The sequence below is a fragment of the Bombus bifarius genome, unplaced genomic scaffold (assembly GCF_011952205.1).
Source record: "Bombus bifarius isolate JDL3187 unplaced genomic scaffold, Bbif_JDL3187 scf7180000009645_frag, whole genome shotgun sequence".
Lineage (NCBI taxonomy): Eukaryota > Metazoa > Arthropoda > Insecta > Hymenoptera > Apidae > Bombus > Bombus bifarius.
The window spans coordinates 2,253-15,056 of NW_022885254.1; the positions used below are offsets into that span (position 1 = coordinate 2,253).

At 44.4% G+C, this 12,804-nt stretch overlaps 1 protein-coding gene across 1 annotated transcript; it reads left to right on the top strand.

The window, feature by feature from the left end:
• Positions 1–9,813: 9,813 nt before the first annotated feature.
• LOC117215472 lies at positions 9,814–12,789 on the top strand (the record flags this gene model as incomplete). Its single annotated transcript, XM_033461837.1, has 1 exon — positions 9,814–12,789. A coding segment is annotated over exon 1 (2,976 nt), but the record flags the coding sequence as incomplete, so codon positions are not given.
• Between the last annotated feature and the right edge of the window lie 15 nt (positions 12,790–12,804).

Here is a 12,804-nt window from a genome sequence, read left to right on the forward strand (position 1 = left end):
TACGGCTTCGACCTTTTTTGGATCGGGTTTCACGCCATCCTCACTAATTATATGTCCCAAATAATTCACCTCATGCCGTAAAAATTCACACTTATCGGGTTGTAATCGTAATTTGGCTGTCCTCGGTCTTTCCATTAATTTATTAAATTTAATTTCGTGTTCCTGGAGAGATCTGGAATAAATCACTATGTCATCCAGATAGACGAATAGTTCTATTCCTTGCAGACCCGATAATACCGAGTTCATTAAACGTTGAAATGTTGCTGGGGCATTTTTTAATCCAAAGGGCATTCTTTTGAATTGAAAATGTCCGTATGGTGTCGAAAATGCCGTTTTGTGGGCGTCCTCTTGCGACATACGGATCTGGTGAAAGCCTGATGCTAAGTCAAACGTGGAAAAATATTTTGCACTTCCTAATTGATCCAATATTTCTGTGATGTTGGGTAATGGGAAGGCATCGCCAATCGTTTTATCGTTCAATTTTCTATAATCGATAACTAATCTCCAGCGTTTATTTCCTTGCGAATCGGGTTTTTTGGGCACAATCCATAACGGGGAGTTATATGGAGATATTGATGGTTCCACTACGTCCGTATCTAGCAATTCTTGAATCTGTCGATTTATCTCTTCTCGATGTATTGGCGGATATCGATACTGTTTGGTATTAATTGGTATATTATCTGTGGTAATTATTCTATGTTCCAGAACTTCAGTTGCCTCCAATGTATCTCCTGGAATATGAAATCTATCTTGATTGTTACGAATCAATTTTTTTACATTTTCCTTTTCTTCTTCGTTCAAGTGTTCGAGTCGTAGTAACTCATTTATTTTTTCGTATCTACTTTCCTTCGATTTTAAAACTGTATTACACGCTGTCCTAGGAAGCGGGGAGGGATTTTCAAATTCCTTAATTACCATCGTCGGTGTTGTAAATTCGTAATCTCTTGAAGTAGTATTTATTACTCTTATATAGCCTTTTCCTTTATGATTCCTCACAACTGCATTTCCGAAATAGATTCCCTTGCTCGGCTCGATTCTTGGAATAAATCCCTCTTTTATCTCTGGATTAGCGATATTAATTGAACACGTTATTGAACTTCGCTTCGGTATAATTATTTTCTCCTTAGTGTCGAAGGGAATATAAATATTTCCCCATTTGATATGTTTTTCTTCATAATCTAAACGAGCTTTACAACCTGCAAAAAATTCGGATCCTAAGATTCCGTCTTGATCGATTAGTAATGAATCATCGACTACGTGAAAAATAACCGGATGGCCCGCGACCTGTATTACCGTCTGCCCTAGGGAGACCAGGCTCGTTGCCGTAATTCCTCGCACTTCAATTGATTCTTTCTCGTCGATGATGGCTGAATCGGGTAAAGCAGGTTTCTTGATAATATTGATTTCCGATCCAGAGTCTAACAATAAACTCGTCTTGGTTTTTAGATTTGGGGAAACTATTCGTGCAGTTGGGGTCGTTGGAGAATCGTTAAATTTTACTGAAATAATTCGGAGAGGTCGCCTTCCGAATCTGAATTCAACTCTTGATGATTTTCCTTCGCCGGTTGCTTGTGCTTCGCTCTTTCCCTTTTGTCTTGAGATTCTGGATTCTCTGTCTGTGGCCTTGTTTGGTTGTGGGATGACTCCCCCACAGTATTTAGTGGCTGTTCGTTCGATCTTATAGTCGGCATTGCGTTCGCTCCGTCTCTCGTTATGGGTGGTGGAGTTGATCTCGCGTGGGTGGCTGCCCTCGTCCTGTTTGTTGCCGTCGGCGCCGGTCGTCTGATTGCCGCTTGTACTCTCGGGCGATTCGGCGTATCGTTCCCTCGTGGCTCGCCCCATTCTCCCGAAGGACGTGTTTGGTTTCCCGACGGTCTCGAAGCGTAGGGTACGATTAATCCGGCGTCTACTCGGGCTTTAAATTTGTAACAGTCCTTCACTAAATATCCGGGTTTTTTACAATAGTTACACATGATATTTTGTCTATTAGTATTCGGAAAATTCTGCGATGGAGGTACTGATCTTCGATCTTGGCGGTTGTTTCTGATATTGTTATTAGTGTTCGAGGGACGTGCGTTATCGCGTCTGTAATAGTTCGAGGGTGTCGGTCGATGGGGTCGCGTTCTGTCGGTTATTTGTCTCAATTCGTGTGTTGCTTTAACGGCTTGACGATACGCATCTTCTAAAGTATGGTACCCTGCTATTTTTACTCGTACATATACCTCGTTCGGAAGTCCTTTAACGAAAGCTTCTCTCGTTTCCCAATCTATAGTATCTTGTACGTCGGGGGATATGATGCCGTAGTCGCCTCTTTCTCCGTCCATTATTGCTAATCTAAGATTTCTAACGCGATCCATATAATCTAATATATCTTCCCCGGGTCGTTGAAATATCGTTCCTAATTCTCCCTTATATTCATTAAGAGATTTCTTTGGGCCGAATAGATCCTTTAATTTGTTTCCGAAATCATTTAAACTCATTAATTCCGTGTCTTCGATGGCGAGGAACGCGTGTCCACGAAGCTTATTTACTAACAATTTTACCAATTGAGGTTCTTGATATCTGGGAATCATATTTCGCGCGCGCTCACAAGCTCTTAAAAAATGGAATACCGATGGTCGATATCCGTCAAACACTGGCACCGATTCGATCGCGTCTTTTAGCTTAATTGGCTGGGTATGTCCACCTGTCTGGATCGTTTCCTGTTGCGCTGTCGGCGGCGATTTGGGTGTTTGAGGTTCCTGTTTCGTTTTAAGTTCGAATAATCCGCTTTGTAATTCGGCGAGTTTTGCACTCATATCGCGAAAGTTCGCATCCCATGCTTTAAGCTTTTCCGACAATGTCAAAACCATTTCTTCGTCAAACGATTCCACTACAGTCGCCATTGTTTTTTAAATATATATTTTATTAACAAGTGTGACAACTTTAATCTACTATGGAGCGTGTCAAATCGTTTAAACCAACTTTAATCCTCCGTGAAGCGGATCCCACCGCTGCCACCAAAAATTTACTACTCTAAATGTTACGTATTAATTTGTTTGTTTAAATCGATCAAATCTTAAGTTTAAATTTTACTGAAAAATTTTTTTTTTTTATAGTTTGAGTTTGTATGTAATCTGAAGGGAAATAAGTTGAAATGATATTATTGTGTATTTAATTCCGATTTAGGTAATTAATTAATACGATAGTTGCTGCCACCAGAAATAGTCTAAAGACTATTTCAAAATATTTTATTTTTATTATTTTCTTTTGCGTTTAAAGGGTAGCGTTAACTGACGCTTAATGCAACTGGTAAACGAATTTCACTTTTCGGCTAACTTGCTATGCGCAGGGATACTAGCGCGGGAGAGGATTAAAGCTGGGTACAATGAATATTTTTCCTCGTTGAACGGATTTTTATTTTGACGTAGAATTGCTTAGGTTATTATATATATATTTTATTAGCTGGATATTTATATTTTAGCGTTGCTGGATTAGATAGGAATATGAGATTGTTCGTTGTTTTATATAAATTTATTTTTACGTTCGACTTCTTCTTCTCTTTTAATTCCGCCGTAGTAGTTTGTCGTTAGGACCGAAACTCAATTCATTTACCACGATGAAGTCTGTCGCCACGATCTTCTTGCCTTTTGAGTTTAATTAACGAGGATGATTCTAACGATCCTCTCTGCGTGGAACTCGTGTGATTTCGCAAGCCTTGCCCAAAGACGGGTAATATTTTACCAACAATGGGAGGAGGAATGCGAAGATCAGAGGATGTTTCAGTAGCTGAAAACACCGTTCGCACAAGCCGACACAACGGACAACACCTTTGTTTAAAATTTAAGCAATGTTTCTATCTTTAAAACCGTTCGCGAAAATGAATGAAATCGATGATAGGAGGTTTTTAATTCAATTCTCGAGGACAACGAGATTACCAGAGAAGAAGAAAGTTTTTAAAATTAATTCTCTTACCTTGAGGAAAAGGTGCTATCGGGTGCCATTACTCCAGGTGTTTCGGTGATCGACGAGGTTTGTTGGGTTTATTATTTAATCTCGAATATAGGGTTTTTACCAGCCTTTACTTTATTAAGCTATTTCGATACAAATTGAGTAACTCGCTAACTGAATTAATACCGTAATGAGGACTTAAAATTTTCTTTTATTTAATCGCGACTCCTTTTTCTTTACCGAAAAACTAAAGACCCCGAAACGCAAAAATACTTATACAAATTCTAAACGCAGTAATGGGCGCAAAGAATGATGAGCCGTAATAACAAACGATCGCAAGATTTATGAACAAACTAATGAACGCTGCGCTATGTTGCTATGCTTATTTATAATGCCATCCCCCACGGGGTGGTGGTCCGCTGGGGGTACGCTTCCGTGGGAATCGGGATGTTGCAGTTTTGGGCTTCTCGGAATCGTACGTGACAAAATGTAAGTTCCATATTTCAACTTAGTTTTCTATCAGTCCTGTGAGGGGAACCCCCTCTGGTTGAAATCGTTGATACTGATCGTTGCGTGAAAGTTCGTTTTGCGAATGAAATTCCCGAAGAGGTTTTGGAGGCGCATCTTCGTCACCATGCTTCTGGGAGAAAGGGAATTTCCCCTGTTGTGCGCTATTGGTGTATGCGTGAGTTCAGCGAACTTTATCCCGGAGCTCCTTGTTTCGATTTTGATTTAGTGTAGCTGCTTCAATTTCGTTGGTTCGCTGTTTGATGTTCCTTATTGTTATTAATTTTTGATATATTTTGTTTTGTGTTCAATATATATATATTTTAAATCTGATAGTGTTAGGTTATTTACGTTTGTTATTATTTATTATATATATTATTTTTTTATTTTTATATTGCCCCCCTTTTATATATATATATATATTTTTTTATACATTTGTAGTTGCGCACAAAATTTATTAAAGAAAAGTGTTAACAATGTGTTTTCATGATTTGTTTCTCGCGCCTGACTTCCATTAATCCCTAATATTCCTGTCGCCATGACGCGTATAAATCCAACATGGCTGCTCATAAATGTCATCAGTAAAGTTTTAGTGGCGGGTCTTTAGTTTTATTTGATATCGAAGTAAATTTTCGTCTGTCGCTCGTTTTTCCTTATTCTACCGCAATCAGAACATTTATTTATTAACATTATTTTAAAGTGACAGTAGTATATCTCGTGTGAATATACGTATATATATATGTTTATGTTGTGTGTTACTTCAGTATAGCTAATGTTTTGTAATTCTTTGATCGCGTTATTTATTGTTTCGAGTAGTTTATTTTATAGAGCATTCGATAATACAAAACATATGCACTCACACGTACATATATATATATGTATATACGTATTTATATGCCTATTTCTCTTGCCCGTATAGTGTTCATACGAAATGAAATGTTAATTATTTGTTTTATATTAATTTCTTTTAATAAGATAGAACACGCACACGCACACGTATATATGTATATATTTCTGGCAAAGTGATTTTCATTCAGATTCTTTAGTGATATAGTGTTGTGTATTTGAGGTTATGTGTCAATCATTTGATTTCATATATACATATATATCTTGTATTGTGACAACATAGTATTGAAGGTTTTGTTTCTAGATTATTGTGCGTTTAATGTGTGTTTACATAATTGTGTTTGATGATAGAATTTCTGTATGCAATTCCTCGAATCGTTGCGGTGTTAATTGCCTTGTTAATCCTTCCTTTAGTTTCGTAGCGTCGTGTGTTCGTTTGTGCATTCAAATCTTTATTCGCGCGTTTTGCATGGGATAGTTTTCTTGTTCTCGTTACGGCGCGTGCGGAGCGCGGGACGTGACAATATGTACGCGTATATACAAGACTATCACAAAGCTTAACAAATAATTAAGTCTAATGAATAATAAATTTGATGAACAATGAAGTTAATAAATAATAAATTATACGAATAATTAAGTTTAACAGATAATAAGTCTAATGAATAATAAGCTTAACGAATAGTAAGATTAATGAATAATATGATTTACGAATAATGTATTTAATGTACACTATTAACAATGTGTTTGTTGGGTTCAAACGAATCCACGGCCAACGAGATAACTCTTTACTAAGCGTAAAAATAATCTTAGGCACAAAATACGATTGACGAAAATGCTCGAGGTGTCACTCTCCAAGGCAATCGCACGAATGCCGGCCTCGTCTGAAATTTTATACGCACTCGTTAGAAGCATCGAGAAAGTTCCGAACGCCGTTGCTAGGCAGTTTCTGCTTGGAGTTTGATTATTGATACAATGTATGTCCCATTGTATCGGCACCTCCGACGTAACCTCACACGTGGCTAGGCCCGCTCTCGAGGCCGCATGCCGCCACAATCTCACTTCTCGGAAAACCCATACAACTACTCCAGACCTCCGTTAGGCAAAACGCTTATCTCGTGAGCGTGGCTACGTTCGGCGACCAATTGTCACCTCGAACCCAATCTCGCTATCACAAATTTTAAACAATTACAGCTATAATAAAATCTAGACTAAAGTACTAGAGGATATTCCCAAAATTTCCAAGGAAAGGCTTCGGCTTTCCTTTCATCTCCGACATATATATTATTTCTGGCATATATATTTCGGGTTCACATTATGATTAGGGTTAGGTGCGTGTAACGAATCTTCATTTGTATTAGCCATTGTTGTTATGTAACAGAGAAGATATTTACTAGTACAAATATGATTATTACAGAATTTGACAAGTAGCCGTAGTAATTAGATACTCGAGATGCTAATGACAATAATCCTACGTTCAATAACGAATCCGCGGTCAGCGGAATAACAAAATGCGCTTCCTTCCAAAGTCCAAGTTGTACTCAACTTGCTTGTCTACGGTACAAGTATTACTAAACTAACTGTTGCGTCGCATGGAGCAGCGGAACCCCAGCCAACGCTACCTGGCGGCCAGCGGCCCACCTACCTGCTTCCAGACCCCCAATAAACTCAATGACCGGCCATAAAACGTCACCTTCTAGCTAAATTGTTTCCAGATGTGTGTCGAGCAATCTAGTTGTCTAGAAGCATTTCGGTTTATGTCCGGATTAGCAAAATCCTTGAGTTTGTTATGCTATTAAAAAAGGCTCGGAAAAGGCAGGTAGTCACCGAACGAGAAAACCCAACACATAAACATAGGATAGAAACGACTGGTTTTCCCCAGCAATAAAATCACCCCGGACACTGGTGAGAAATTCCTCATGTCCTGCTTCTTTAGCGGGGTCACGACCAATCGACATCAAGCTTTCCTTCGGGGAAAACTAAGAGGGAGTCAGTCAGCAGTCGGTCAGTGAGTCAGTCAGGCAGCCAGTCAGTCAGTCAGCAGTCGGTCAGTGAGTCAGTCAGGCAGCCAGTCAGTCAGTCAGCAACCTCGGGAAGTCTCAGTTCGCAGCAACGATTCGCGCTTACGCTCTCGCCCTCTCATCCCCTGATCTTACGTTCTAACCGAGTCCAACCGTATCCCGGTTGCTGTTAATTCACCACTCAGTGTATACACAGTGTCTTAATAAAACACAACTGAAAACCCGTTACAGCAGTGTGCACTTCAATTAACCACCTCTATTAGCCTAAACGCAATAGGGGATCGATCATCTCGCGGCGTCGATTGAACAATCGTAACAGGAATTTACGACTCCTGTTGATGCGCTTCTACACGATCGTGTCTCCCCGCGAGTGAAAGAACATTTTGGTCCTTCGAGCCGGATACGTGTCAGTGAAAGAGTGCACCCCCAGTTACCACGCAACATCAAGGTAAGCTCGCTCAAATTGTCGAAATTCCTCATGGCTCCCCCTCAGGAAGAGCGCGTCCGGCAATTGCTGCGGAAACGCGAAGGATTCAGACAAGAATTAGAAGCGTTTCGCACATTGCTCAACAATCACGAGGAAGGGACACCCGTGCATGCTATTCAGCGTAATTTGCAAGACTTAGAGGGAGAGTTTGCATCGTTCAAAAAGGGCCAATGCGAATTAGACGACAGAGACGAGGGTCAAACACTGAAGGACCGGGTTGACCTACAACAGAAGTTCTACACCATCGCCGGACAGGCGTCCGCCATCCTTGAGGAGGCAAACAAGCAAGCAGAACCAACCACCACAAATCTTACAACAAAGCCATCGGACATGTCATTGCCGGAACCCGTCGATTTGCCTAGAATTCAGCTACCCACCTTTTCTGGAGCCTACGAAGATTGGCCGGGGTTCGCGGATCAATTTCGCTCCACGGTCCACGATAACCCCCGCATAGACGACTGCAAGCGACTGATGTATCTCCGTTCTTGCCTAAAGCATGGGGCAGCTCTAGCGATCGCGTCATTAAGCAATGCGGCAGCTAACTACGCAGTCGCCTGGGAAATATTAGAACGACGGTATAACAGACCAGCCAAAATTGTCGAGAGACACTTGCAGGAGATATTTGACGCAGCCTCCTCATCACGGATAGCACATCGCGATTTGCAGTCCTACACGACCAAGTTGGAAGCTCATTACAAAGCCTTGGCCGCCATCGGACAACCAACCGCAGATGCCCTGCTTTTGCACCTATGTACCGCCAACCTTGATCGGGAAACCGATTCAATATGGAAGGAAAAGATAAGGTCCACACCATTCCCCACGTTCCCGGACTTCTTGCAATTCTTGAACGATCGCTGTCAGGTCATAGAACCTGCAAGAACGACACGCCCACCACGAGGGCAGGCATTTGTCACGTCACGATCACCGCCACTCTGTCCAATCTGCCATGGACCACACAAAATTTGGCGCTGCAACACCTTTAGGACGAAGACGATCGACGAACGGATTCTAGCCGCCGAGGAAATCTCAGCGTGTACGAATTGCCTGCTACCAGGACACAAATTGCAACACTGCACCTCTGGCTCTTGCCGCATATGTGATCAACGCCATCACACGCTCCTACATCGATCAGACGCGCCAATGAGCAATCAGACGCCTCCCACCACGCCCCCAAGCACAAGGAAAGCTCCGTCATACCATCCAAATAATCCATCATCCAACTCGCAACGACAAAACAGACAATGACTAAGACGGGCAGGCGCAACAAGGGAGACCAACTCACGGACCATAACCCCATCCAACGACCTGTTAACCACTGCACGCGTCAATATCCTAAACCACAAAATCCAACCAGTGCGCTGTCGAGCCCTGTTAGATACCGGTTCCACTATGAATTTCATAACTGAGCGGCTTGCAAACTCATTAAAACTTCCCCAATATCAGTGTTCGGTGCCAATCGGAGCCCTTGACACCCTATCAGTCACTTCAAGGCGTTACATTACAGCCACGATCACATCCTCTGACCAAGCCTACCGACGCACATTGACGATCCTAATCCTCCCAACAATCTCGACACTGATCCCAGACCAATTCATAGATCGTTCCGCAATCACGATACCTAAGAATGTCCCGCTAGCCGATCCAGCATTCCATGTCCTATCCCCGATTGATATTTTGTTGGGCTCAGGGCCCACCGTTGTCTCATTGTGTGTCGGACAGATAAATCTTAACCCATCAACCGGCCCCGATCTGCGCCTGCAAAAAACGCGATTCGGGTGGGTCATCGGGGGGAGCCCACCTTCCCCAGGACCTGCCAGGGTCTTCCATGCCTCCACAACGGAACTAGAGACGGACCTCACCCGCTTTTGGGAACTCGACGAGGGACCTCAGATAAAACACTTATCGGAGGCGGATCGACGATGTGAGGAGCATTTTCAAAATCACGTCCAACGCACCAGCGATGGGCGATACATCGTCGCACTCCCCTTTAACGACAAAATCTCGTCACTCGGATCATCCAAGGCAATGGCGATGAAACGACTCGCCTCTCTCCAGCAGCAATTCAGACGAAATCAACAGTTCGAAACAGCGTATCGGGCGGTCATTCAGGAGTATCTGGACTTGGGCCACATGACCAAGGTTGCATCACGCCACGAACCGGAGAACGACTATTACTTGCCACACCACGGCGTCGTTAAGGACTCGAGCACATCCACAAAACTTCGCGTTGTGTTTGACGAATCCGCACCCAGTACCACCGGCGTCTCGTTGAACGACACTCTTTATACAGGTCCGAAGCTGCAAGAGGATTTGTTCGATATCCTCTTGAGATTCCGATCTCACCAGTACGTCCTCACCGGCGATGTCGAGAAAATGTACCGACAATTCCTCGTGCGTCCGGCCGATCGAAGATTTCAGCAAATTTTATGGCGCAATTCCGACGGCGAGTTGGAAACATATCAGATCAACACCGTCACGTTCGGACTGTCTGCAGCACCCTATCTAGCCATCCGGTGTCTCAGACAATTGGCAAGCGATGAAGGGCACCGATTCCCGCGAGCTTCATCGGTATTGTTACGGGACTTTTACGTCGACGACGCTCTCACCGGAGCGGATACGATAGGCGAAGCGCTGTCAATCCGCACAGAACTCACCGAACTCCTCCAACTAGCCGGTTTAAAAATCAGAAAATGGGCGTCCAACAACCGGACACTACTCAACGGACTATCTGACCCGGACATAAATCAGAAGCTACAGCTGGGCGAGCCTCAACCCTTAAAAACACTTGGGGTCTTCTGGAAGTCCTCCGATGATTCACTCATTTATTCGGTTGACGCCAAGGCAGACATTCCCCGCGTTACGAAGCGATCGATCAGCTCCGTAATCGCTCGAATCTACGATCCTCTGGGGCTGCTCGCGCCAGTGATCGTCCGCGCGAAAATCCTGCTTCAGCGAGTCTGGGCAGTGAAAGTCAAGTGGGACGAATCTCTCCCATCAGATCTCCATTCAGAGTGGGACAGGTATTATTCTCAATTGCCACTCTTGAACAATATTACATTCCCACGCAAGGCGATCATTGACTCCGCAACTGAGATCGAAATGCACGGCTTTTGCGACGCCAGCGAGAAGGCCTACGGCGCATGCGTCTATCTCCGAACCGTTAATCCGGACGGCCGCGTACGGACCCAGCTGCTAACCGCGAAGTCAAAAGTAGCCCCGCTAAAATCCCAAACCATTCCGCGGCTCGAGCTGAGCGGAGCCTTCCTTCTTACGTCCCTGATGGCTACCATACATCAAGCCTTATCACACAGCATCACTCGTATGGTCTATTGGACCGACTCCGCCATCGTTCTCCACTGGCTAACCACGTCACCCCACACACTCAAGACGTTTGTCGCCAACAGGGTCTCCGAGATCCAAAGAAAAACCAGCATCGGCAGTTGGCGTCATGTCCCCACCCACGACAATCCCGCGGATCTAATATCGCGAGGCCAAACACCCGAAGAATTTCTCCGCCCGACCATTTGGCAGCACGGTCCAGAATGGCTCCAACAATCGGAAGATTCCTGGCCGACCTGGACCCCAATACCACAAACGGAGTTGTTAGAACAAAAAACGGCAACTTGTCTATCCGCGGCTCCCGCCGATTGCAGCCTGTTGGAACGGTACTCCTCCTGGCCTAAGCTAATTCGGATCGTCGCTCGTTGCCTCCGTTGGAGGCAGAAACAGAACCAAATGACACCCTTGACCGCAACGGAATTACACATCGCTCACGACAAATTAATCATACTATTACAAGGCATCCATTTCCCCGAGGAAATCCGTACGCTCCGAATGAACCGGAACGCAGCTTTAACAAGGAAACTCACGCGACTCAATCCTTTCATTGACCAGAAAGGAATCCTGCGAGTCGGGGGTCGACTCAGGCATTCGTCGATGACTTTCGGTCAAAAACACCCAATACTGCTACCCAAAGCATCCGTCACAGCTCGGATTATCGAGCATACACACCAGATTCACCTGCACTCCGGGACACAGGATACGTTGTACGCTGTCAGACAACGATATTGGCCCGTCGACGGCCGAAGTCAAGTCTGGCGCACGATCAAGAACTGCGTCCGCTGCTGCCGCGCCCATCCACCGTCAGTAGAATACATAATGGGTGATTTGCCGGAAGCGCGAGTGACAGAGTCTCGACCATTCGCGAATGTCGGCGTGGACTATTGTGGACCCTTCTACATAAAGGAGACAAGAGATCGTAACCGCCGACAGGTCAAGGTGTACGTTGCGATCTTCGTATGCCTAGCCGTGAAGGCGGTACACATCGAGCTCGTTGGCGATCTCACGAGCGAAACCTTTATCGCCGCTCTTCGTAGATTCATCGCTCGGCGAGGGTTTTGCTCGACAATCCATTCGGACAATGGTACAAATTTCGTCGGGGCAAAGAACGACTTACGGGAACTGTATGACCTTCTACACTCGGACGATCACCACTCAAAAGTACAAGCATTCCTCGCAGACAAACACATAGAATGGCGCTTCATACCCCCTCAGTCTCCACACTTCGGGGGACTATGGGAGGCAGCGGTGAAATCCTTTAAGCATCACTTCAGACGCGTCGCAGGTCATGAATTGCTCACTTTCGAGCAATTCAATACACTGATCATAGAGATCGAAGCCGTCCTCAACTCCCGACCATTAACACCCATATCCACGGATCCCAAGGATCTCCTCGTTCTCACTCCTGGTCACTTCCTCATCGGTGAATCACTAATGAGTGTGCGTGAGCGATATTTCAGGGACACTCCCTCCAACCGACTCTCCAGATGGCAGCATATCCAAAAGATGAAACAGCATTTTTGGAAACGCTGGCACAAGGAGTACCTCAACCAATTAAACAACCGCAGCAAATGGACCAAGGGTGGACATAACATACACGAAGGCGCAATCGTCCTGTTCAGAGAAGACAACGTTCCTTCGATGTGCTGGCCCTTGGGACGGGTAGTCAAGGTCCAT